The sequence below is a fragment of the Aureobasidium melanogenum genome, assembly GCF_000721775.1.
Source record: "Aureobasidium melanogenum CBS 110374 unplaced genomic scaffold scaffold_41, whole genome shotgun sequence".
NCBI classification, from domain to species: Eukaryota; Fungi; Ascomycota; class Dothideomycetes; order Dothideales; family Saccotheciaceae; genus Aureobasidium; species Aureobasidium melanogenum.
Window position 1 is genome coordinate 27,651 of NW_024470093.1, and position 25,376 is coordinate 53,026.

General features: G+C 49.4%; 13 protein-coding genes across 13 annotated transcripts; 7 read left to right on the forward strand and 6 right to left on the reverse strand.

Moving 5' to 3' along the window:
• Window positions 1–246: 246 nt before the first annotated feature.
• Window positions 247–1,249, forward strand: M437DRAFT_70396 (uncharacterized protein; the record flags this gene model as incomplete). Its single annotated transcript, XM_041025441.1, has 3 exons — window positions 247–607; window positions 660–1,030; window positions 1,091–1,249. The coding sequence occupies 3 exons, from the start codon at window positions 247–249 to the stop codon at window positions 1,247–1,249; spliced, it is 891 nt and encodes a 296-aa protein (XP_040874959.1).
• A 305-nt stretch (window positions 1,250–1,554) lies between these two features.
• On the reverse strand, window positions 1,555–2,831 carry M437DRAFT_70397 (uncharacterized protein; the record flags this gene model as incomplete). The annotated part of the gene is made up of 2 exons (XM_041025442.1): window positions 1,555–1,811; window positions 1,943–2,831. 2 exons carry the CDS (start codon window positions 2,829–2,831, stop codon window positions 1,555–1,557), a joined length of 1,146 nt encoding a protein of 381 aa, XP_040874960.1.
• Window positions 2,832–3,715: 884 nt separating this feature from the next.
• On the reverse strand, window positions 3,716–4,918 carry M437DRAFT_70398 (uncharacterized protein; the record flags this gene model as incomplete). Its single annotated transcript, XM_041025443.1, has 1 exon — window positions 3,716–4,918. One exon carries the CDS (start codon window positions 4,916–4,918, stop codon window positions 3,716–3,718), a length of 1,203 nt encoding a protein of 400 aa, XP_040874961.1.
• Window positions 4,919–6,280: 1,362 nt separating this feature from the next.
• Window positions 6,281–9,915, forward strand: M437DRAFT_60608 (histidine kinase; the record flags this gene model as incomplete). The annotated part of the gene is made up of 3 exons (XM_041023783.1): window positions 6,281–7,590; window positions 8,017–9,409; window positions 9,460–9,915. Coding segments are annotated over 3 exons (3,159 nt in total), but the record flags the coding sequence as incomplete, so codon positions are not given.
• Window positions 9,916–11,170: 1,255 nt separating this feature from the next.
• M437DRAFT_89055 (uncharacterized protein) lies at window positions 11,171–11,842 on the forward strand (the record flags this gene model as incomplete). The annotated part of the gene is made up of 1 exon (XM_041028957.1): window positions 11,171–11,842. One exon carries the CDS (start codon window positions 11,171–11,173, stop codon window positions 11,840–11,842), a length of 672 nt encoding a protein of 223 aa, XP_040874963.1.
• Window positions 11,843–12,550: 708 nt separating this feature from the next.
• Window positions 12,551–13,621, forward strand: M437DRAFT_79415 (NAD(P)-binding protein; the record flags this gene model as incomplete). Its single annotated transcript, XM_041027171.1, has 1 exon — window positions 12,551–13,621. One exon carries the CDS (start codon window positions 12,551–12,553, stop codon window positions 13,619–13,621), a length of 1,071 nt encoding a protein of 356 aa, XP_040874964.1.
• A 272-nt stretch (window positions 13,622–13,893) lies between these two features.
• On the reverse strand, window positions 13,894–14,607 carry M437DRAFT_70402 (uncharacterized protein; the record flags this gene model as incomplete). The annotated part of the gene is made up of 2 exons (XM_041025444.1): window positions 13,894–14,108; window positions 14,169–14,607. The coding sequence occupies 2 exons, from the start codon at window positions 14,605–14,607 to the stop codon at window positions 13,894–13,896; spliced, it is 654 nt and encodes a 217-aa protein (XP_040874965.1).
• A 185-nt stretch (window positions 14,608–14,792) lies between these two features.
• M437DRAFT_89057 (uncharacterized protein) lies at window positions 14,793–15,090 on the forward strand (the record flags this gene model as incomplete). The annotated part of the gene is made up of 2 exons (XM_041028958.1): window positions 14,793–14,965; window positions 15,033–15,090. The coding sequence occupies 2 exons, from the start codon at window positions 14,793–14,795 to the stop codon at window positions 15,088–15,090; spliced, it is 231 nt and encodes a 76-aa protein (XP_040874966.1).
• A 627-nt stretch (window positions 15,091–15,717) lies between these two features.
• On the reverse strand, window positions 15,718–16,606 carry M437DRAFT_13864 (uncharacterized protein; the record flags this gene model as incomplete). Its single annotated transcript, XM_041018731.1, has 3 exons — window positions 15,718–16,180; window positions 16,241–16,498; window positions 16,554–16,606. Coding segments are annotated over 3 exons (774 nt in total), but the record flags the coding sequence as incomplete, so codon positions are not given.
• A 241-nt stretch (window positions 16,607–16,847) lies between these two features.
• Window positions 16,848–17,633, forward strand: M437DRAFT_60582 (short chain dehydrogenase; the record flags this gene model as incomplete). The annotated part of the gene is made up of 1 exon (XM_041023776.1): window positions 16,848–17,633. The coding sequence occupies one exon, from the start codon at window positions 16,848–16,850 to the stop codon at window positions 17,631–17,633; it is 786 nt and encodes a 261-aa protein (XP_040874968.1).
• Window positions 17,634–18,414: 781 nt separating this feature from the next.
• Window positions 18,415–20,203, forward strand: M437DRAFT_60579 (general substrate transporter; the record flags this gene model as incomplete). The annotated part of the gene is made up of 5 exons (XM_041023774.1): window positions 18,415–18,520; window positions 18,567–18,837; window positions 18,893–19,099; window positions 19,156–19,466; window positions 19,518–20,203. 5 exons carry the CDS (start codon window positions 18,415–18,417, stop codon window positions 20,201–20,203), a joined length of 1,581 nt encoding a protein of 526 aa, XP_040874969.1.
• An 879-nt stretch (window positions 20,204–21,082) lies between these two features.
• M437DRAFT_89061 (alpha glucuronidase) lies at window positions 21,083–23,593 on the reverse strand (the record flags this gene model as incomplete). The annotated part of the gene is made up of 1 exon (XM_041028959.1): window positions 21,083–23,593. The coding sequence occupies one exon, from the start codon at window positions 23,591–23,593 to the stop codon at window positions 21,083–21,085; it is 2,511 nt and encodes an 836-aa protein (XP_040874970.1).
• A 748-nt stretch (window positions 23,594–24,341) lies between these two features.
• Window positions 24,342–25,010, reverse strand: M437DRAFT_25804 (DNA glycosylase; the record flags this gene model as incomplete). Its single annotated transcript, XM_041019093.1, has 1 exon — window positions 24,342–25,010. A coding segment is annotated over one exon (669 nt), but the record flags the coding sequence as incomplete, so codon positions are not given.
• Window positions 25,011–25,376: the final 366 nt, after the last annotated feature.

Sequence of the window (25,376 nt, forward strand, 5' to 3'; positions counted from 1 at the left end):
ACTACGCCATGGACAGCTTCTGCCCAATCCAGTGATGATCATCCATGCAAACACTGAAATATAAGCAAGTGCTTTATCTGTGTCTTTTTGCAAGTCTGAGACGAGGTCTTGCGGTCAGGCGGAAATTACCGGCTTTAAGGACTTTAGACTTCTAGCTTTATCTCTCTCCTGACTCTGTCCATTTCTTACCACCAACGCCAACAACGACAACCACGAATAGGAAGTATTGCCAACTGAGACCAAAAAATGTACTCCAGGGATGAAACAGTCCAAGCAATCTTGTCTTTCTACACAGAACTCCTAAAACAACCATGCATATCCAACTCTCATCTCGCCATAGCCCCACCTTCAGGCTGGAACATAAACGAGCAAGAGATACGAGCAAGCGGCAAAAACGACACAGTGATTGATTTGTTACGCCATCTGCCATATCTTGAAGGCAGCAGATACGATGGACCGTTCGTGAACTACGAGACCCAGAGCGTAGATTACACTGCCCAGTCGATCACGAGTAGTGAACAAGCATACCGACTACCTGGTCATTGTGTCTATCTCACACAGGGAGAGGGACGAGAGGGATATAGCATAATTCTTGATACGGAGAGAGGTATTGCAAAAACCCAGCGTCGACGAAGATACTACTGACAAGATTGTTAAAGGCACAACAACAGCTTGGAGCGTCATGGGATACGAACTCCTCCACTCCAACTACTCGTACGAAGCCTCACTTCCAGAGAGCGATAAATGGCGTGCGCATCGGACCCTACCTACTGCAGATTTCTTCGCTGCATGGACATTGCGATACCAGAAGTTGGTTTGGTTCTTATCTCCGAGTGCTTCTTCTCGCTCGACAGGAACTTTCTACAGTAGAGCAGAGCAATTGTTCGAAGAAGACGAGTTATGCCACCAACCATTGACAGAATGGCATCCTGATCTGTCAGAAATGAAGAAGATTGAAGATTTTGATCCAGAAGACTTGGACAATGAAGTTAATGAATACAGCAGGTTGTTAAGGATTAAACATAAAGCGGTAAGTTGGTGTTAAATCTTGGGTCTCTGTTTGACTTTGACTAATCGCTAGAATATCTAGGATATCTACAACACCATTCTAAGATATGGTTGGGGAAGTGAAGACTTTGAGAAAGAGGCTTGTATGGCTGTACTGTTAATGATGGAGAAACAGTATGATAAGGAAGAGAAACGTCTGATGGATATGGTCAATCCTGATGCCCACCTCTTTGATGATTAAACTGAGGAAGATGAGGCAAATCCGCCTGAGTGAAACGGACATAATTTCCTCTACCTCGAATAAGCAGGAATTGACTAGACAATCCTTGAGCAATATTGTTTCGCTGACACATCGCATCAGAATCTCATACCCCACTTCCAAGTTCCAATCTAGCTTTCGATCTCTGGTATGCTCTGTCTGCACGTTGTCCACGCCTCTGCTCCATCAACATAGGCACCAAGCCTCCCAGATGTCTTAAGCCGTCCTTCATATCCTCATCAAATGCCGACTTTCTTCCAAACACCCATCTCAGCCACGAGGTTTCCTCATGTCTCACAAGGGAATAGGCAGTTTTTGCCGCCTCGTGTGCTTTTGAAAGAGAAGCGCGAATGGCCTGGAGGAGAGGATGAACGGCCTGGATTTTGGCTAGCAGGAGTTCCTTGCGCAGTTTTTTTGCGTTGTCGCTGGGCCTTTTGATTGATTCGGCGCTTTTTTCGAGGTGGGGGAAAGCGCTTGAGGGCAAGGACCAGAGTATGAATCGTTTGAGCAACGACAGCTGCTGGACCGCTGCGGTTGACATGTTCTTAGGTTTTTCTTTCTTTGAGAGATCATCACAATCATTCGAAGCCGTGTAGGTTGCCAAGGGGTAAAGCGAAGTTCTCGTCTGGTTTAACAAATGACCCCATGATCTGTCTAGAAGAATGACGCTGGTACCTATCCTTTCCAGCACGGCTATAAAATGTGAAAGATCGTCGGACACAGTCGTCAGTAATGGCCGACTCGAAGTGTCCTCGTCAGTGTAATCAGGATCCACCATCTGATCTGCGTCATACACGAGCTGAGGATCGAGAGCGCGGAGCCTCAGGTACATGTTCTCGAGCAACCAATCCCTGAATGCATCATAGCCCACCAAGTCGCTCTGGAATCGAACCGCAGTCGCGTTAAGGAGTCGAACAGTTACCATAGTGGATTGAGTTTCCTTGGATCGTATTGGGATGGGTGCATTGAGTTCTGCGGACTCTATCACCTCTATATCATGACGCATCAAAGCAAGCTCGTTTCTGATATCCTCGAGCAAGTCGAATATGCTGTCCACGGCATCTGGATTCTCCGACAAAGCGAAAGCAATGCTTGGAATGACATTTTCAATCGAATTCAGCCGCGATAGCTTCTCCTTTTCAGTTAACTCGTCACAATGCAAAACCCTCGGCACCAGAGGTACTTGGCACAAGTCATGCCTGACTTCAGCCATGTTAGAGTCGCTCGGCGTCCAGACTTGTTTTGCAATAGAGCGAACAAGTGGTCCAGGATATGAGAAGACGCCGGGTCCGAACCAAGAAAGGAGGATGTTGACCAAAGCCAGCAGCATGACGAGAATTGTTTGCTTAGATAGCGCGAATGGGTACGCCCGGCAGAAGATTGATCTGCCGCGCTGTCTGCTGGATAAGGGTATGCTGGATATCCTCGCCGGTATTCTTCCTGAGCGCGATCGCGAACGAGATCGCGAAGCGCCTAGATCGGTGGCATTGTCGCGATGAAGCTGGAGTGTCCTCCTTGTTCGGTATCGGCTACCACTATCGGCGTGATCAGAAGTGGGAGCCATTCTGTCAGCATAGGCTGACGGTTGGGGTGTCGGAGAAGAGAAGAACGAGGAGATCTCAGCGAGTTCTTGCCATCGCGGCTTTACATTCCACGGTTCGTGTTTGGCGTAATGGTCGAAACTTGCGCTTGACCAGTATGTCATATTCTTCAAGAGCTTCTCCACCTAATGCAGTGGATACAAGTTACTTGGGTTGACGAACAAAGGGTTTCACAGTAAGAGGAATAGATGCTTGCTATCAACAGTGCGACTAGAGTCCGATTGTGTTGCAACTTTCCGAATGCGGAAAGCTGACTTGTTTGGGTGTCGGACGGTGACTTTTTGCATTCCACACGACATGCGAGAGAGGCAAGTCTTATCTCAAGGTCTAATCGATGCATGCGCTAGTATAGACTCGAGCCATATCGTCGATGAACCACCTCGACCCAACTTGTTAGCAATCTCGTAGCGGTTTTTATGCAGCAGATCACCAATTCGAATGATTAGGAAGCCACCAGGCTTACAGCCATCGAGAGGTTCAGTGCCATCTTCGTATTGGTTGTGACTACACTGGTAAGGGTCTTGTTCCGATGACATCTTGTTTGAGTTTGAGGTGAGTCGTCTTGATGTACCTGTCTCTTTGAAGATGCTAGAAGGATAGCCAAGCGCCAGAAATTGTGATGTCGCAGGACTGACTGGGCGCAGCGATATCTTAAAGTGGAGTATCTTGACTTAGTCGGATTCACCATGGCCTCGTGAGAATGTTTGCAACTAAAGTCCCCAGCACAGTATCAATCTTCTTGTTCATAATGTATCGATAGTCACGAGTATGGGAGTCATCAAGTAAGAGACGGTGCATAGCAACACCCCTGACCACAAGTATACAAGGGCTGCCTAGAATAATGACTCTATTTGTTGAATGTTGAGTTTCCCCAGAGGTGCTCTATTCGTGCTACCAGACCCGAGGATAGCTTTGAGGTCTCTTCCACGTCGACGAGAAGGTTACTGATCTGTGTGTGGTTGACTCTGTGCACTCCTTCCGAATCTGAGTCAATCACAATCATCTCTCGCTCAACGGCTTTCATAATTGCACTTGCAGTCTTAATGGCCTCGTCAACCTGTTCGAGCAAGCTCAGAGCTTCATCTAGGATGTTGTGCAGCTCAGTGGTTAGATTCCATTCGGCATGTGAGAGGACGACGTCTGATGGCATGGACATGTAGCTCATCCACATGATCTTTCGACATTCAGTCTGCCTGCCTCGAATGATCGTCTCAACTGTTTCGAGGACGGAAATGCTTTCCTCGACGTCGTGGTAGATTTTGTTGTTGTACCATGTCAAGGTAAACGGTGCCACTCGTGCTTCAGAATTGAGTGTGTCGGTGGATGTATCACGTATGTGACAAAACATTCTGTGGACATGAATGTAGTAGCTGGCCATGGCGTCGATCAGCAGATCCATCGTCGACGCGGATATGGATTCAGGGCTGATGGGAAACTCGTATCTAATCGCCAGGGTACCAAGGTCGCGATGAAACCTGTGTATCAGGGCTTGGGCTTGGGAAATATGATCAGGAATATGTGTCAAGGCTCTGACAGCATCCACAGTGCGATGATGGTTGGCATCCAGTGTTGCTCCGAACCCAGGAACTTCACAATCCAGTACCCAGAACGCAACTGCCGGACTGCCAGGATCGATTTCGAACTTCCTAGCGACTCGACATGAAGGCGATACCACAGGCTTGTGACTCCATCCGAGTGTTGAGCCCCGTCCACAAATAGAACCTTTATTGGGACTGGAATCGACTCGAGCATCGCCGAACCAATGACTCGCGAACTTCAGACGCAAGCAAATGGCGAGAGGCAAAAGGACGACAGCGAGGGTCACCAGTGTCCGTAGGATGATAGCTGGGGCGGACGAGCGAGATTTCCGAGTTTCGGGGGTGCTTGCTTGACGAGATGCCTCATGGAATCGAGCTACACGTGTGCAATCGTCTTCGGATAGATCGTTCAGCTCCTGAAGACTCATGTCTCTGATTGACTTTTTGAGATCAGGGAACAGGGTCGGCGTTGCAACAGGAGAGGTAGGGCATTCTGATGACGAAGTGGACATGACCTCGGGAGATTCGTGAGACAAGCACGAGAGCAATGTAGAAGAAGTTACGATGAGGAAAAGGTAAGAGTTCAAGCATTTTTAGGGAAGCGGATGTTGGACTCAAGTCGGTGTAAGTCGGTGTAAGGAGTGCGCAAGGGAGACGACTTGGCAGTACATTGTGCATGCTGAGATCAGGCTGCTTCTATACCTACAGGTTGATTATATTGTGATCAATCAAGAGCTATCTGACAAACAACGACGTTGAACATGTCTGCAGAGGATGTGATGACCATGTCCAGAAAGGCAGGCGTGTCTTTGTCATGTCTGCGGGGAGTTTTGCGGGAGAGCGATTCACAAGGTGGAACGGCAAGATTATGTAAGTGGATCGACCCTGCCAAGAAAAAGCACCAACGCAAAAAGGGCAAGAGCGAAGGGTCATTGAACGTCGGCTGTGCGGTCGACAATCCGAAGGGACGCTCGTTCTTTCCCTGGATGACGGTCGTGTTGGTTGAAGCCAGCAGTTTGCAGTTTCGTTATCTGACACTCATATAGATATTGCGTGCTATCAGAAGGCAGGTGATTTGGAATGTCGGTTCGAAAAAGGTAGGGCTTGGCGACGGGAAGGCCTCGTAAAAACAACAGACGAGGGCCCAGACCGCGACGGGTTAATGCAGTTGGAAGGTTAAGTTTGGCCGAGAGGGACGATCTTATTGAGTCGACGTCTTGTGCCCACGGCAGATGCAAGCATGCGCAGCAGGAGCACGAGTAGGATCAGGAACAGCCATGGCGGCCGACAGGAGTTCCAAGAAGAGAGCGCGGCCTGAGGCCATTTCTCCCAGTGGCAGCGACGAGCGCGTCCTCAGCACGGCGAACATGCCCATCCGCACAACAAAGGACGCCGCGCTCGCTGAACTCGGGCTCGTCGACTTTCTGCAACACGATCCGCGACCGACGTGCATTGTCGACACGGCGGCCGGCTGCATCGCATACCGCAATCCCGCCCTCGAACGACTGCTCGCCGGCGCATGGAACCTCCAACACTTTCGCGACTGGGTCACGGCCCTGACTCCTCAATCACAATCACAGCCCGCCGCCTACGGAGGAAGAGCATGGAACTGCATACTACAGAACCACCGGTGGCTCATTGCCAGCGCCCAGGACGAAGCCTTTGTCGCTCCCGCTCCTCCCGCCACGCACCGCGCAGCAGCGCCCGCTCGCTCCCTGTCGCAGAACAGCGTCAACACACGCGCCACCTCCCAACACAGCAACACCAACAGTAACTCCAACAGCAACTCTGGCACATCCTCGTCCGACTCACGCCGCCAGTCCGTCGCTTCCTCGTCATGGCGCACCGTCTCGGACGAAGGCAGCCAGCGCTACCTCGACTGGACCCGCATCCCCTCTCCCGCCATGTCCGCCCACATGCATTTGATCCGCAACTTCCCCTGGCAAGACACGACCATTGGCAGCATCCACTCCTGGCCTGATGCTCTCCGCCAAGCCGTCCTCTCCATCATGGCCAACCCAGACCCCCGTCTGCTGCTCTGGGGAGACGACCACATCATGATCTACAACGAGTCCTGTATCTCCATGTTCGGCGAACGTCACCCGCGCGCTCTCGGCTCCAGGGCTGAAGACACTTGGTCCGACATCTGGTCCGACATGCAGCACTTGATCAAGTACGTTCAGATTGAAGGACGAGGCACCCGCTTGAATAAACTGCCCTTGGTCATGGAACGCAATGGATACCCCGAGGACACCTTCTGGTCTTTCAACCTGATCCCAATTGTCGGCCCCAACGGAAACACGATTGGTGTCATGGACGAGTTCTCTGAAGTCACAGAACAGGTTGTTAGCGATCGTCGCCGGGATACCATTGTCAAGATCAACAGGTCAATTGCCAAAGTCAACAGCATCAAGGAGTTGTGGTTCGAATTTCTCGAGGGCCTGGAGCCTTGCAAGGATGACATTCCTTATGCCCTTCTTTACACAAACCACGCTGCCGCTGCTACCGATCCCTCGATACCAGACAGCATCTCGGCCAGTTCCGGTTTCAGTCCACAGCGCTACGCCCTCGAAGGTTCCATCGGCCTCGCTGCTGGCCATCCTGCCGTGCCTTTGACTTTTGATCTTGCCGACTGCGCAAATGATCAAAATCCTCTTGCTCGTGCCTGTTACAAAGCCTGGAAGTCTGACGACGTCGTTGTCCTGCAAGTCAAAGACGGCACTCTGCCAGAATCTCTCAATCAAGGCGTCCCTGGCCGAGCTGCTGGTGACAAAGTTCAGACCGTCTGTATTGTTCCTTTACCTGACATGACTGGGAATCACACAATGGCCTTCCTCACTCTGGCAATGACTCCACGTCGACCATACGATTCTGAAGCCGCCATGTTTGCCTATTACCTCCGTGATATACTCGTCAAGTCTGCATCAGCCATCTGTCTTCCCGAAGAACAACGCCGCGCTCGCCAAAAGTTTGAACAGATAGAAGCTTCTTTGGCTCAACAGCTTCGTGCCACCACACTCGAAACCGAGCGTCTTGAAAGTCGGTACGCACGCATGGCCCAGATGGCTCCCATAGGAATGTATGCCATCACGCCAGACTCACGTACAACTTTCCACAACAAAGCCTACCTGGATATCACTGGTATCACTGAAGCCTCAATTGAAGCCCAGACCGATCCTTCCGAGTACATACACGTCGACGATCGTGAGAGAGTCATGGCTGCTTGGCTACAGTGTTTGGAGGATAAACAGTCATTTACCCTCGAATATCGCGTGACCCGGTCATGGTCCTTTACCGATCCCATATCCGGAGAGACATTCGAAGGCGACACCTACGTCCTGGCCACCGCAGCACCGGAAATGGATGAAGATGGTAATATCATCCATATCCAGGGTTGGTTGCTCGACGTCAGTGATCGCAAATATCATGAAAAGTCTCGAATCCAACAAATAGAGGTCGAACAGTCAGAAACAAGATTTGCTCGCTTAGCTGCAGACGCACCCTTGGGAATGTATCTTCTGAAGCCTAACGGTGAGCCACTATATCTCAACGATGCATACTTCAAGATACTCGGCTTCACCAGGGAGGAATTTGAAGAAGCCCAGCGAAGCGGTCTTGGTTGGGGCGATAGAATCCATGAGGACGATCAAGCCAAGGTCGGTGAAGCATGGGTAGCCTTGGCCGAGCGAGGCATTCCACTGAATCTTGAGTACCGCATCAAGAAAGATTGGAAGTATATTGATGAAGCAACCGGCCTCGAAATGAATGGCGAGACTTGGCTCCAAGGTACAGCTATAGCTGAGATTGGCATTGATGGCTCTGTGGTCGCGGTACAAGGCTTTGTCACGGAAATCTCTCTGAAGAAAGCTTCAGAACGTCTGCTGAGCGAGAAACTCGAGGATGCTCTTGAACACAAACGTCAGGCCGACCGGTTCATCGACATGACTTCCCACGAGATGCGCAACCCACTTTCGGCCATCTTGCAATCTGCCGATGGTATTCTGACGACCCTGGAAAACAATAATCGCTTGGGCATCATGTCTGGGATAACAACTTTCAGCAGTGATGCACTCGAAACCGTTCTTGATGCGGCTCAAACCATCATTCTTTGCGCTCAACATCAGGGACGTATCGTGGATGACATTTTGACTTTGAGCAAGCTTGACTCAAATCTGCTTGTTGTATCACCAGATACAGTAGACATGCCGTCCCTGCTGGAGAAATGCTTCAAGATGCATGAAGCAGAACTGATCAGAGCCAAGATTGGAATTAGCCTGCGTATTCACGAGGGTTTCCGCAACCTGGCTGTCGGAAAAGTTATGCTAGATTCCAGTCGCTTACTGCAGGTCATCATCAACCTTCTGACCAACGCCATCAAATTCACACAATTTGCCAGCCACAAGGAAATTACTGTCCATCTTGACGCCTCCTCAACCCGACCTAAGGAAGGCATGTATGGAGCCCCCTATGTCCCTTTCCGCGCGAACAGACCTGAACACCACTTTACGGCAGAATGGGGAACTGGCGATGAAATTTTCCTGTCGATATCAGTTCAAGACAGCGGAAAGGGCATGAATGAGGAAGAGCTAAAATTGCTTTTCAACCGCTTCTCTCAAGCCAGCCCAAAAACTTACAAGCAATATGGAGGCAGTGGTCTCGGTCTCTTCATCTCGAGAGAACTCACAGATCTTCAAGATGGCCAGATTGGTGTACACAGCGAGCCTGACCGAGGCAGTACTTTCAGCTTTTACATCAAAGCCAGAAGAGCAGTGGACGAAGACGAGACCGTGGCAGAAGGGAGATTGACCACTCCAACACTCAACACATCTGTCACCTACACCCGCGACCCTGCTTCCAATGCTCTCGAAGCAAGTGTTGACAACGCGCAACACGACAATACTCAGCATGTGATTCGCAAAATGGCTGCAATATCCAATGACCTTGCCGAAGACAAGCCACACCTGCATGTCCTTGTAGTAGAGGACAATATCATCAATCAGAGGGTGAGTAGAGTGTGACACAGTGGTTGTATTCTTGCTAACTTTCATCATAGGTCATGGCTCAGCAACTACGCCGGTTAGGTTGTACAGTACACCTCGCAAACCACGGTCTTGAAGCTCTAGAGTTTCTTCGCAAAACCTCTTTTTGGGCATATCACCCTCCTCCGTCACGAAATGAGGAAGCACCAAGTCCGAGGACCGTGCCGCACTCAAACACTATCCCTCTCTCTGTCGTCCTCATGGACCTCGAGATGCCTGTCCTCGGTGGCCTCGAAACAGTCAAGAGAATCAGATGTCTGCAGAGCGAAGGCAGTATCATCAGTCATGTCCCCGTTATTGCTGTAACGGCCAACGCGAGGAGTGAGCAGATCGCTGTTGCCATTGATCATGGCATGGACAGCGTTGTGACGAAACCTTTTAGAATTCCTGAGCTGGTTCCTCAGATGGAGGATCTGGTCGAACGAGTACAGCAAGGTAAGACTGGCAGGTCTTCTGTCGCGAAAGGATGAATAGCATGTTTGTATGATTGAACGGTCGGTATGTGGATATATTCCAAGGCGTTTTGGGTGGGCATATCATTGGAATGAGCTATGGAGATACCATTTAGGCATGGCTTGACATGCATTGGAAATTTTTTACTTTTTTCTTTCGGATATAGCTATATAATGGATTTAGAAGGCATAGAAGACCATACATTTAGCATATGCTTCCAGTCCAAGTTGTTGAATCCAAGTTGTGAATCCTTCTGATTCGTCTTGCTCCTGCCGTCGGCTGTTTTGCTTGGCATTCTGCCCAATCACCAACTCTTCCACCTTTGCGACATTGATTTGAAACATCAGACGCTTTTCGTCGTACCTGATTGCGGAATCGTGCCTATCGTACTGACCTCAATAACCAGCATCCAGCAGCACTCATCGACTTCCTTGCGACTTGGCAGCACTGACCACTTGCTCGCAGATCCAGCGCCTCGATCACCGTTTGACCTCTTTCTCTCCGCAACAAGATCTTCAAGACTTGAATATTAGTGCTGCGTTGCTTGCTATGGGAAGAGAAGTGTGATTGAGTACTGTTTGTTTGGCCTTTTCTTGCCGCTCTTTGATGTTTCTGGTGGTTTGGTGTGTGGGCCGGAGATGGCTGATGGAATTCTCGCAAAGGAACTCAGGCTTTGAGACATTTTGGATGTCGGCTCTGGAGTTGCCAGGCTTGCTCTGAATTGGTTGCGAATGAAATGCTGCGATCACGACCCTGGGTTTTGAGCTCCGCAAATCAATTTTGTGCTCGTTGCGTCGTCATGGACTTTGATGGATATCTTGAGCAACTTGAAATCAGATGCGAAAGTTCTCAAATCCGATAGCGACACCTTGATAGCAGACCGAAGACGAATGAAAGTCACACTGATGTTTGGGATTATTTGATGCGCTCATCAACAAAGTGTTTGCCATTTCCAAGCCGAACTCTCTCTCTCGATGCTGCAGGCTGCGACGCACATGGCAAAAATGTGAATCACCACAGAAACTCAATGCGATGATTTGAGCGGCTGCAACCAGATATCTCGCATACCAACTCACCACATGAGCAAGTTTCCTCGCAAGAAAAAAGTAGTAGGTGCCTAACCAAGTATAAGAAAGCTTTCATCCTTCCATTTCTCTTTTCCTTTCCATCTTCATCCCATCTGCCCGTCATCCACTCCACAAGCAAAACAGCTGCACGAAACTACAAGTCTCTCATCTCAACATTTCTACTCTGCAAACACATTCATCCATCATGCATTCCACCTCAGCATACGTCTTCTCCAACGACGCTCGCGCCACAGCGTTTCGCCGTGCCGTTAGAAGCAGAGTCGCTCACAGTCAAGAATACGCAATGCCTGGCTTAGGAGCCAGTGCTCAGGAAGTACAGAGAGAATTTCTTAGGTACTGTGCAGAACAAGATCAAGGTCAGAGCGACGGTGCCCAACAGGCTCCTCCACCATATACACCATCCACCGACACCCAGGTTCCATCATCAGCCATGTTGCCCCGGGAGAATCAGGGTCCACCACCATACACATCTACTCCTACCTCCGACATGACACCGACTGCGCGTTTGGACTTCCTGCTTTACAGCAATACTTCCACCCCACCGCTGCCGCCGGATTATGCTGAAGCCATCTCTGCACCACCACCACCACCACCACCACCACCGCGTTACGGGAATGTCATCTCTGCCCATACACCAACGAGCAGTAGCAGAAACACAGACCAAAGATTTTCTCATCAACCCATCAACAATCTCTCCACAGGTTGCACAACACGCACACCCAAGAAACAAATCCACAACAAAGCTATCCAAGCACTTGAAGTAGTTGTCTTGCCTGGCAATGGGATTGAGGTATCTCCCAAGTACTCATCACCAAAGAAAACAGGAATTTTGAGAAGGATCAAGGATAGAGTGTAACATTCTGCTGACTCTTTTCCCTTGTGTAAGATATGCAAGGGTTTTTAGTGAGAAGCAACATAGATTAGAAATAGACTGGGCGGAAAGTTGGAAGTATCAAGTATTCATCAAATTGATTTTTTGGAAAGATATAGTCGATATTGTGTTATGTGAAACATGGTGTGAGGTATCGCAGCTCTGCTTTGTTCTGTCCCCGATAGTCATGTCATCCTGGACTTCTGAACTTACTCGAGATCATTTTTGGTTGTCTTTATGCTTGGTGACTCTGTTGTTGGAAAGGGCACTTATGATGTGGTCCGAACAGTGGTATGGCTGCTGCCGAGTTACCCCACAGTTTGCTTACAAGGTGGGTCTCAAGGCGCTTGCGCTAGCCCTTTGAATTTGCTGCCCCACTACTCCGTTTGGTGACGCTCATCATGTTTGTAAGCAATGGAGAGAAGTCAAGGGGATGCTGACTTCTTCTCTTCACTCGAAAGAGTCACTGCTGTCACATTACACGATCCATCGAGTCACAGCGAAAGCGACGAAGAGAATAAAGGCTTTGCTTTTGGGTTCCAGACAACCTTCAAAGCATTTTCGAGGTTTCAATCTCCAAGCACTGGTATGTCTATTTGACAGCTCTTATCTTGATCACATTTTTGACCACGTGCGCTGGATCAGTTCACTATGAGTCTGCAAAGTACTGGACACAGCAATGTCCCATCGACCATGATTGGAGTTGTCCTCACTGGCCATGGCGGTTTTGAAAAACTGCAGTATCGCAAAGATCTAAACATACCTTCGCCAGGGCCCGACGAAGTGTTGATTCGGGTCGCTGCTGCAGGAATCAATAATACCGACATCAACACACGTATCGGATGGTATTCCAAAGGCGTCGAGACTGGCACGGGCGAAGAAACTTCCAATGCCTCTGCTACAAGAACAGACGATGATTCCACTTGGTCTGGCAAACCTCTGGAGTTCCCAAGAATTCAAGGTGCGGATTGTTGTGGTCGCATCGTTGCTGTGGGTGATAATATCAGCACCCAGCGTATTGGTGAAAGAGTTCTCGTGCGCAATATGCTGCGCTCGTATGTCGATTACCGCCCTTACGAGTGCTGGACTTTTGGATCAGAATGCGATGGCGCGTTTGCTCAATATGCCAAGGCGCCTGCTCGTGAAACGTACAAGATCGATTGCGACTTGAGCGACACGGATTTGGCTTCTGTGCCTTGTGCATGGTCCACTGCCGAAAACATGCTCCATCGTGCTGGAGTTAAGGACAAGGAAAACGTCGTCATCACTGGTGCATCCGGCGGTGTTGGTGCTGCAGCGATACAACTGGCAAAGAGACGTGGAGCTCATGTTGTCGCTATAGGCAGTGCTGACAAGGCGGACCAATTGCTGGCTCTTGGAGCCGATCGCGTCCTTGCGCGAGGAAGCGATCTTGTCAAGCAAGTGGGCAAGGACGTCATAGACGTCGTCCTCGATCTCGTTGCTGGGTCAACATTCCCTGAACTGCTGGATGTTCTCAAGAAAGGAGGACGGTATGCCGTCGCTGGTGCCATCGCCGGACCAATCGTTAAACTGGACGTTCGAACACTGTACCTCAAAGACCTAAGTTTCTTTGGTTGCACATTCCAAGAGGACGAGGTGTTCACCAACCTCATCTCGTACATAGAGCGTGGTGAGATTAGACCGCGTGCTGGAAAGGTCTATCCCCTCGACGAAATTGTGACCGCTCAGCAGCACTTCAATTCCAAGTCGACCTGCGGGAAGCTGGTGCTGTCAATACCCTGATTCTCTTGTCTGGAAAAACCCCAAGCGTGCTATCATGAAGCATTGCTGGAAGGCCTGGCGTTCAAGGACAGCGCGACCATGGACTGGGAAGTGTAAGAAAGAAGTAGAACAACCATTGTACGCTTGCTGAGTGTGCTGTGGTGCTAATGGAGTGGTTGCACGGAGGAGATAACCACCAAAGAAATGCGAATTGTGGCCCTGTCCAAGGAATTTTGTCGTCAAAAGAAATTCTCAATGATCAGAGCGATTTGTGTGAAGGCCTTATTACAAGGTTATGATGTTGAGTCAAATGACACATTGGACGCCCTGTCGATACGTTGGTATTGCTCAAAGTCCCAGATTAGTTCGGAGCCATATGCTTGTTGCAGTATCAACCACGAAACACTTTCTTGGGTCGACCAGAATTTCATGGAGCGGATGTCGGTATACTGCGTGCTTGTGTACGGCAGGGGCAAGATGCCACTGAAATCGATCAGAAACACTCCCACTGCCATGCATCAGTTCGCAATGATCAGCTCCAATGACAGAAGTTCTCACTCCAGCAGACCAAGATTGAAATCTGGAATAAGATCGCAAAGGACTGAACAAAGAAAGAGGTTCGTTGTCGTCCATCGGCGAGTTGCGACGATTCGGGCTTGGCACATCACACCACAAACCGTGCGCACGGAGCACAAATCACGCCGCCCATCACCAGTTCGCAGGATTCTTGTCACCTCACCCATCACGTTTTTTGCCAATTTTCGCATTGCCGCGTCCAGACTCCGTGAGGCGCATGCCGCAGCCTCCCGATATCCCCAGATCTTGAGGTGTCTGGAGCTGTCAAATGCGAATGTTGGCTTGGCGAATGCAGGGGAAACAGTCGGACTGGGTGTGTCGCCTGTCATCTGCTGATCTGGTGATACCTTACCAAGCGGACGTGGTAGACCGGATGCCTGCGTGAACCGCTGTTGTGGTTCCGGATCCAACACACTTTCGTACGCAAGCATTGTAGGTAGCCATTCTATAAGTATACCGTACCTCTGTTGTTGTGTAACCTTTTTTCTCTTCCATCATCATCATCAAGCAAACAACAATAACCAAACCACATCTCCACTCTACAATCTCCACTCTATCGATCGATTCGATCAACAACATCTCCTCTCCACACACCAACAAAACCTCCACATCAACAATGGCATTCAGACCAACTCAGTCCCGCGCCTTCTTCCGCACCCTCAGAAACCTGATTCGCGAGGAGCATCCTTTCGCACGCAATACTGCCACTCTACTTCCACACGCTCATGACAACTCGCTACTCATGCGTCGCACCGTGCGCACTGCAACCACATTCATTCCCTTCTTTATGTAAGTGTGTCCAAGGCCTACTTCAATTTTCCTTTCCCTTTTCGGATGGCTAACAACAAGCCAACAGTACTGTACTAGGCTGGCCCTGGATGGCAGCATCCGTACTCAGAAAAACTGGCATCTGACTCTTGATGCCCGCCTACATTCTCGTCGATGGCATGGGTCCTTCTGAGAGAACTTCGTTTGCTGTGGGTGATACACAGCCCAGCGATCTGTTACCGTTGCCAGTTTCTCAATGAGCAATGAGCAATGAGCATCATGGCTATCAAGACGCATACCTGAATGATCTTCAGTCTTGAGATTTTCTCTTTTTTTCGTTTGCTTTGTTTTCTTGTCTGGCTCGTTTGAGACTTGCATAGGTCTAGGCGTTCTTCACTGGTTTGTTATATGGTGGTGTTGGTCTTGTCCTTTCTTCTTTGTTGTAGATATTTGCATATGCAAAAGCTCAAATGTTATGACTGCTACTTCACCTCTTCTTTCACATGCATATCAAAAACATTGGTGCCAATGGAGCCCAAGCAACTGAGGGGAACGTAGCCTTTACTGGAATAAAGCGACGCACTATTAGTCTTCTCGCATCAAGAATTAGCAGCATTTGTGTCACGGCCTTGAGTAAAGTTGAAGATTGGAAAGTGTGTAAATTGTGGATATCTATAATACAGATGCTTGTAAGAAGCGGCCGACACGGATCAAGAAGTTCTGCGCGAAGCTTCCAACAAAGGATCCGTCTCGGTAGGTTCGTGCTCAGTATGGTCTTCTGCTTTCTCCTTCTGGTAGAACATGATGGCCATAACCAGCAAAGCGCCCTGCAAAACGCCAGTGACGCAATAGACGAACCATGTACTCCAGCCCTCCCAACCAACTCTCAACCACAGACTGAAAGCAAACACAAAGGCTCCGGGCACTTGAATGAGCATACTTACGATGCTGAGGGACAAGACTTGCTTGGCTCTCCAGGTAGTGTAGAGCTGCGGGATGTATTGAATAGATGAGAGGATTGCAGCGAGGATGCCGAGGAAGTTTGCCCAGCTGAGGAGATGAGAAGGGAGGCGGTAGAGGAAGAGAGTTGAGATGAGACCGGCAAGGAGGAGAGAGACCAAAGAGACTACACCGACAATAACAGCGTCGCGCTTGCGAGGCGTGTCCGGGGGAAGGTGCTCAGGCGGTGGGTTTGCAAAAGCATCTCTGGGGAAGAAGACCAGGAACAGCACCATGCTGTATTCCCAGCGTCAGCATATTTGGAAGCTCAAAAGAATAGGTGAAGTTAGAACTGACATGGTCATGAAGCAGATCCACTGCACGCCAATCTGCACAACACCCAACAGTGCAGCACCACAAGCCTTGCCAGAAATCTCGCGACAGCAAGCCATATCATGCTGGCTGGTCGGCAAAACCAAGATGTTGGCAAGGGCGGCGATGGAAGATACCGTGCCCAACAAGACCCACCATGGCGAGAGACCAGCAGAGGTGCCATGACGGACAATCTTGACATGTTGTGGGATGTACGAGATCAAAATGCCGAGCACGAGTTGGCTGGTCACGGGCAAGTCAGCACCTTGATGGGCATTGTTGACACCGAGATAACTACACAGAGAGAGCGAGCACCCAGCCATTCGGCGATGCGAGATGTTCGCAGTACGGGTCTGCCATCATGATTAAGCCAAGTCGCGCGGACGACTGGTGATTTAAAGAGGATTCCTGATGGTTTTGAAGGTCTCGAGTGATGAGACAAGGCGATCCGTGATGAAGGTCAGGCGAGATGCAACAAGCTGTCGTTGACCGTAAGATTACGCGACGCGTCAAAGACCCTCAGCTTGGCGTTGACGTCACTTTTCACCGTGTTTACACCCTCACCTTGACCTCAACCTCGACCATCTTAACCATGTCCAACAAATACAATGGCGTGCTTGCAAATGCTCGAGTACTAGTGCTTGGTGGCTCTTCAGGCATCGGCTTCTGCGTAGCTGAGCATGCCCTGTCCTTAGGCGCTATCGTCACTATCTCCTCCTCTCGCCAGTCCAAGCTGGACGACGCCTTGAAAAGATTGAAAAGTTCAATGCCCGATGTAGCGGACAACGCCTATGGTCAAGTCTGTGATCTATCTGATGTCAAATCAATCCGCCCAAACCTCGAGACGCTGCTCAAGACCATTACATCCACACAACTTTTAGACCACATCATCTTCACTGCCGGCGATGGCATCAAGATCAGACCCGTCGCCGACCTCCACCTCGAAACCATCCAAAAACTGGGCCATGTCCGCTTCTTTGGTCCTATGCTACTCGGCGGTCTTGCAAAAGACTACATGAAAAGTACCAAGACCTCTTCCATCACTCTAACCAGCGGCACAAACATCAAAAAGCCAGGCAAAGGATGGACCACGGTCGCTGGCTACGGTGCTGGCACTGAAGGCATTGCAAGAGGTCTCGCTGTTGATTTGGCTCCGATTCGTTGCAATGTTGTCAGTCCGGGTGCTGTACACACTGAAATGTTTGACGATATTCCGGAGGACAGATTACCTGCTGTGTTGGAGAACTTCCGCAAACGAAGTTTGACGGATAGTGTTGGTACACCGGAAGAGTTGTCGGAAGCCTACATCTACTTGATGAGATGTTCATTCGCTACCGGTTCTCTGATCGAAGTAAATGGCGGCTCCCTGTTGGCATGATCATGTGACCTTTCTGCTCAAAAAAAAAAAAAAGAAAAGAAAAGAAAAGAAAACAAAGCGGTATCGTGTGCAATCCTGGTTCGTTCGCTATACTGATTTAAGATAACCGAGATTATGATTGATGTGAGCGTGTCTTAACATGTGCCAGCAAACTGGGGTTGACAGAAGAAGCTTTGTGGAGAAGAAAGGCAAACCCGCGCGCCAGCCACGAGGCGGCGGCCATGACGACACCTCAAACTCTACCTTGCAGAGCAAAGCGTATCACGATGAGATGCCCAGATGCATCGTCTTGCGACCACATCAAGAACCAATGATGTCGGCCAGTTCGTATTTACAGAGCTCACTTGTCACCTATAATAAGAAATTTTGGGTCTCAGGAGTGCGACTCCATGTTGTGTATTAGTGAGTGTGAATGGCGATTCCTGGATGTGCTTTTGCTCACTTCACCCTCAAGTTGATCTACTCGCGAACTCACACCCCGCGGCTCGTGCGATCGAAGATTTTGTAGATCATCCTCAGCCACGAATCTGGATACTCCGCAGATGTCGCATACGCGGCTGATGCATAGAGAAAATAGATGACGGGCCCGCACCTTCTATCTCCGCCTCTTTGGGCGTTGTGGACACAGCTCCGAACCTTTTCTAACTTATTGGAGGGGTAGAGGCTGGCTTCTCTGACGTCAAGGATCTACTGGTGGTCTTGTGCGTACTTAGACTCTTGCTTTCGCGCGTCTCTGTGCTTGCACTTCAAGCGGAAGGACTCCAACAAACACATCGCAACCATGGCGTTCTCACACACTGGATTCATTGGTGATCGACTGACTGGTAAGGCGCTGGAAATAGGCGTTTGTGCCACAGCATCTGCTGGATTTCTCTTGTTCGGCTATGGTCAGTCCAAACATTGTCTCTGCAACCTGATCTCATCTAATTGCAGTCACAGATCAAGGAGTCATGAGTGGCATCATCACAGAACCTGGATTTCTTGCCGTCTTTCCGAAAATGAACAGTAACTACAAGAAGGGCGCCATTCAAGCCCTTGTGGTTGCAATCTACGAAATTGGCTGTCTCCTGGGCTCTTTCTTCATCATTGGCTACGGTGACAAGCTTGGCAGAAGACGCGCAGTCCTCGTTGGGGCTTTGATTATGCTTGTTGGAACTGCTATACAGGCTTCGTCCACCACACTCGCCCAACTGATCGTAGGACGGTACTACATGTTCCCGCTTGCAATATACAATCACAGTATGCTAAATTTACACCAGAATAGTCACTGGCGCTGGAAATGGCATGAATACTTCCAGTATCCCGGTTTGGCAATCGGAGATGGCACCCCCCAAAATTCGAGGTTTTCTTGTACTCTTCGAGGGCGCGCTTATAACAGGCGGCGTGATGGTGTCTTATTGGATAAATTATGGCTTCTGGTTCTACAATAAGAGCTCCTTCCAGTGGCGCTTCCCTATCGCCTTCCAGTAAGGTGTTTCGCCCACCCAAATCTGAGATTTTGCTGACTGTATCTTGACCACAGGGCTGTTTTTGGAATCATTCTTATCATCGGCATTCTCGCTTTTCCAGAATCGCCTCGATGGCTCCTCAAACATGGTAGAGAAAAGGAGGCTGTTCAAATCATGGCCCGTCTCAAGCGATCGAATACCGATGACGAAGACTTGATGAAGGAGGTCAATGAGCTTAAGAAGATCAATGAGATCACAGCAGGCACAAAGCTTACCTTCAAGGAGTTCTTTTCGAACGGACCCGACATGAACTTGTGGAGAGCCAGCGTGGCCTTTGCTGCGCAAGCGTTTCAGCAGATCGGTGGAATAAACCTTGTCACTTACTGTAAGTCTTGGAAGCACTCTTCACTCAAAAATCGTGATACTGATAGTACAGATGCAACCGTGGTCTTCGAGGATTCCCTCGGCTTCAATCCAACATTCGCGAGACTTCTCACGGGCGTCCTGGGTACAGAATATTTCCTCGCTGCTTTGGTCGCTCTTTTTGTTGTGGATCGTCTAGGAAGACGCCGACTCATGATGTGGAATGCAGCAGGAATGGCTCTGTCTATGATGGTAGCCGGCATCGGTCTCGCATCAGGCACCAAAAGCGGTGCATACGCAGCGACCGTCATGATTTTCCTCTTCAACACCTTCTTCGCTATCGGCTGGCTTGGAATCACCTGGCTCTACCCAGCAGAAGTCACACCCATCCGTATCAGAGCTGAGGCTAACGGACTTTCGACATCTGCGAATTGGCTGTTCAACTACGCCGTTGTCCAGCTTTCGCCCATCATGATCAATTCGATCGCATGGAAGACTTACTTTGTCTTCATGTGTTTCAACTTTTCCTTTATCCCTGTTGTCTACTATACTTTTGTTGAGACCAATGGGTACAAACTCGAGGCCATGGACGAGATATTTCACATCGCCCACCAGAACGGCGAGAACCCTGTCAATGTTGAGAAAAGGGTTCGCAAGGGCAATACCGATGCATTGGGAGAACTAGAGAAGAGGTCTTCTGTAGGGAGCAATGGCGACAAAGTGGAAGACGAGAAGAAAGAGGATGCAAACGCAGAGTAGAACATTCTCTTTGCAGATTTGAAACACAACGCTCAATAATAGTAGCGTCGCGCTCACGGAACAATGCAAAAAGACTCAAAATCTCGCTCTGACATCTCAGACATGCATTTGTGCTTCGAGTAAGACACACAGAGCAAGATGTCTCACAAAACTCCTGTGATGTCTTGCTGTGATCTATTCACGAATCCGTGAAGCATCAGAGCTTCTATTCTTGTCCAACAATCCTAATGATGCGTGTTCGTGCAAAATCAGTACACGTTATAAGATAAGTCTGCACCAGCCTCGACGACAATCAATACAACTCAGGCTATACACCAGTCTTCAAGCTCAAACAGCAATATCTTTGCACCCGCAAACTCATACTTCAGACTATCCGCGAGCTCAACTACATCCATCTACCACCTTCCCGGTGTCCAAATGATCTCACCCTCTCAAGCCATGTTCCCATCTGGAGGAGCAACCACCCGACTTGGCTACGCCGGCTGCGATGCGATCCTGAATACCGTGCTTGCCCATTGTCCTGATTGGGCTGAATGGGCAGAAATCCAGTAAGATGCCCTCGAGTAGTTTCACACGTTTGCGCATTAGCTGATTGATAAATTACACAGGAACGTCAAGTACCCCACTCCGGAGGAGCCTTGGTATCATATCATTGTGCATTATGGGTGTTCGTTAGGATACACATTGAGTTTTCTTACTCTTTAGATAGACTCATGCCTTGCCGCCATAAGAAATCGATGCGTCTCACAAGTTCCACCAAGAAGAGCACCACGACTTGGTCACATCTTGCAGAGGTCAACGGGACGTAATTTTGAACAGTATGGTTAGAACCCGCTGACTAGCAGCGCTCTCCAAGATATGCATCATACATTCTTCTCGTTAATCAATGACTCCCTTTGGTAAAAAGACCACATAGTCTAATGGAGCTGGCTCGATGCCATTAGGTGTACCAACAATCTCTAGGATATCACCCTCCTTCACTGCAATGTCTGTGAAGGTGGTTCTCCTTGCCGAATGCCCATCCAAGTAGATCGAAGGCGTGTGACCAAGATAGTCTTCACTGTCTCCAGCCCAAGTTGCAATGGTCTTGTTGTTGATCAACATCTCGTACTTCGAGACTCCTCCATACATGTCATAGAAATTGACTCCGACATCATAAGTGCCGGATTTAAAATGTAGAGTAGTTGATACAGAGCCAGTCGTACTGTTATCGCTAGTAACGACTGCATGATAGTTGGATGCCGTCTCAAATGGACTCACAGCATATGTTTTGTACCCGTTCAAGGTCATGTCCTCGGCTTCGATGCGGTATGGGTGGTTGCCAACTCGGCCGTGCTCATCTGCGATGCCAGAGATGTTGTGGTAGAAATCGACAATGGCATCTCTCCAAACAAGTGAATGGCCAGCTTGGTACTTCAGTCGATAAAGCTGTTCGTCAAAGCGTTGGCTGTCAATCTTGCCTTCGAGCGACTGCCATTGAGGAGCAAATGTCTGCGCTGTGTCCGCGCCGGCATAGTGGGCATCGTAAAAGTGTTGAATGACAGTCTTTCCGGACTTGAGCTTTTGGGTATAGTTGACGTGGTGGAACCATAAGAGCAGATTGTCTGGAGTCATCTCGATGTTCTCGTACATCGCTGCGATTTCGGGCGGATAGGTTCCAGCATATCCTGTACCGTTGGAGACAGTTCTGTCCATGCCGATTGTGGTGTGATCGGCTCGAGTCCACTGACCCCACCCATTGTTGTCTTGCGATTGAGGATCAGGTCCAAAGTGGGTGTACAAGATGTCAGTCAGAGTTTGAATGCCAAGATTACCACTGTAATTCTCATAGGCTGGCCAGGATTCAATAGCCATGTTGGTAATGGTGTCGACAACATTTTGATCAAGACCAAATGTCAAGCGCGTCCAATCCTCGTGGATCTTAGTAGTGTCTTCAGCAGGGTTCCAAGCAAGTCGACCGTAAGCGTAGAAGTTTGACATGGAGAGGTGACTTCCAAGCCAAGTTTGATTTGTTCCCACATTGACCACTGCAGCATAGCCACCTGACGATCGATTGAAGGTTCTACCAGCAATGATATCTCGAACCAGTGATGTCTCATTGTCAATGCGCATATCAAAGCCAAGAACCGTATCCCAAAGCGGTGGAAGGTAGACCAAATGAGTCTGCTGACCGAGATACTCTTGGGTAACTTCGAGCTCAATCGCTGTGTTAGTATGGAACAAGTTTGCAAACAGCGGCGATGCAGGCTCTCTGACTTGGAAATCGATCGGCCCGTACTTGATTTGCACAACAACGTTGTCGTCGAATTGGCCATCCAGCGGCTTGAAGAAATCGACAGCAGCATTTGCACGATCGGCTCTCCAGTCACTCTCGTTTAACTGGTTGTAGACGAACGCACGGAACAACACTCTGCCGCCGTGTGGTTGTAGAGCTTTCGCGAACAGATTTGCTCCTTGCGAAAGGGTGCGGTTATATGTGATCGGACCCGGCTGTCCTTCGGAGTTGGCTTTTACAAGGTAACCAGCCATGTCTGGAATACGCTCGTATATCTGATCTGTGACGTTTCCCCACCAAGCAATGACGCTGGAGTCGAGAGGATCGAATGTGGTGAGATTGGCTTGACCTTGGACACCAGATGTGGGAGAAGCGAAGTAAAGTGACAAACCAATTTGCACACCATACGGACGCATTGTATCGGCGATCCTTCCGACACCATCAATGTTCTGTGGCGAGAGAATAGATGCGTTGGCGTTGACGTTGTTGATGACAATGGCATTGATGCCGACTGAGGCAAGTAGACGCGCATACTCAGCCACGCGAGTCAGATCGTTGACAATCGTGCCATTTGCAAAGAAGATCGAGGCACCGCCGTATCCACGCTCAATGCTGCCGTCTAGATTGTCCCACTGGTTGACCCATCGGATGGGTGCGTCTGGGTTGGATGCATATGCAACAGAGGAGAAATTCGCTTGTGCCAGCATTGACAAGTACTCAACCGCTCCATAGAGTGCGCCTCTTTCGTTCTGACCAATGATCTGGACGACATTGTTTTCCGTGCTCAGCCAGTATCCATCCTCCTTGAGGTCCACAGCTTGAGTGAGGTTGCCGTAGGTAGCCACGTATGCGTCAAGCGTGCCAACAATGATAGATTCGTCAGGCTTGCCGTTCGAAAGATGGCAGTCCTGACCAAGGATGCTCTGGATACCACGCTGCAACTCTAGGCCTGCCGTGTAAACAGGACTTGTTTTGGTAGTATTTAGGACGACAATGTGTTTCGGCACTGACGGCCACGATATTGAAGACGGTAATGGAGCATATCGCAACCAGCCGTCAATGCCAGTCTCCGCAAGAGCAAGTCCGAAGATTGCGAAGAATGTGAAAAGTTGCATGTTGATGTGACAGGAAGAATGCCTTTGCCAGGTTCTCGGATATGCCCCTTCCATTAAATAGATTCAATGCGGGGTGATATACCGCAGGCGGCACATCACTTTTCGATGATGTGGAGATGCAGATCTGGAGAGGGGAATTTGGCCGTGTCAATTTAGCCTATGCATTCTGCAAGTTTGGGGTCATGTCGATCTCGGGTTTTGACATGAACTTTCTTTCGCAAGCGATTTTGGCTATTGTGATATCAAATACCGGCGGGCCTCAGATTGGAGTCTTGGTATTGCACGATCATAGCTACGCGCAGTGATGTTTATGATACCACTTCCCCTGTACTCTAACATCTGATGATCGCTTGAAGTAGTCCTTTTCCTGGCCGATGTCATGCCTTTACCCCTTATTCTGATATACTCCTAGCCAAATGGTCTTAACTCAATAGCTTAGGCACAATCCCGCTAGCGTGCAGCTACGAAGCCGGGAATGAAGATTGAGCATGGATCTTGGCAGTCTCGGATCCGAACGCGAAGAAGAGAGCTTGAAAACTCAATGTGTGACAATTCCGATGCGCCTCTGTCAATCAAGCATATCTTCAACGCTATTCGGACTGCATGCACGGATGCAGCAGCTCGAGAACGTTCGACTTCTTCCATCCTCAGATGGATTGTCTCAGACACTGCAAATCTACTCTTCTGCTTTGAGCTCTTGTTTCATCTCTCGCTGCGCGTCACACAGACCTCCGACTTTGCTTCCACCTCTGCAGACCCGACAACTTCTCCCGTGCGCGATCATAAGAAAGTGCAAGTCGAATTTCAACTCGGTAGGAATCTTTGCATCCAAATGTTGTTGCGTCTTCTCCACGGTTGTCTCTTTGGGTACCCAGTTCCAAAGCTTGGCAATGCGATAACAATGCGTGTCTACGATGAAAACGTTTCGCTTCAAACACCAGGATAGAACCACACTGGCAGACTTGGTTCCGATGTATTTGTACTGCAGCAATTCTTGCATAGCTTGCTCGTTCGGAAGACTAATGATGTGATTCAGATCCCAGGAACTGTTTTGTTCTTGCACTTGTCTGAGTATGGTCATGATGATTTTGGCTTTGCGGATGTGTAGGCCACCAGGTCTGAGGGCTTGTTGTAGTACTTCTTCTCCTCTGTTCAGTATATCGTCGTACGCAAACAAGTCGCCATAGGTACTGCGAAGACCTGCCATTGCGCGCTTTGCATTACTCCAAGATGTTGCTTGGGAAAGGATTGCAACAATCATGGCGTCCAGAACATTGGCTATGGTCTCCGGAGTGTCTGGATCTGCAAATTCTTGGGCGACGTCCTCATGGTGCAACTTGTGCAGAACAGTATGAGCAGTTCTGCACTCACTGGAGGTTGGGTGTGTAAAGGCAGGATACGGAGATGAGCTTGAGTAGGTGGACCAAGAAGTCCATTTCTTGTTTGCAAGGTCGTCAGTGGCTGCAGAGGTTGTGTTGGGATCAACGACTGCTGTGACTACCGCATCTTTCGCTTTTCGAGCGATGCTGCCATTTCGTGACTTGGTGCCTTGCTTGCCGATGCCATGCTTTTCCGCGCTCGCAGGTCGGCTCCCGGTCCTGCTAGAAGAGGCAGACTTGGTAATTCCTCCTCGTACGGCTTTGGTGGCAGACCTTGTGGATGGGCCCATTGGACAAAGGTTCCGAGCACAGGATGGCCTTGGATGATTTGCAAACTAGGTAATAGAAGTGCGTAGCCAAAGGCAAGTTCGATCATGGAAGGAGAGATAGATGCAAGTGAAAAA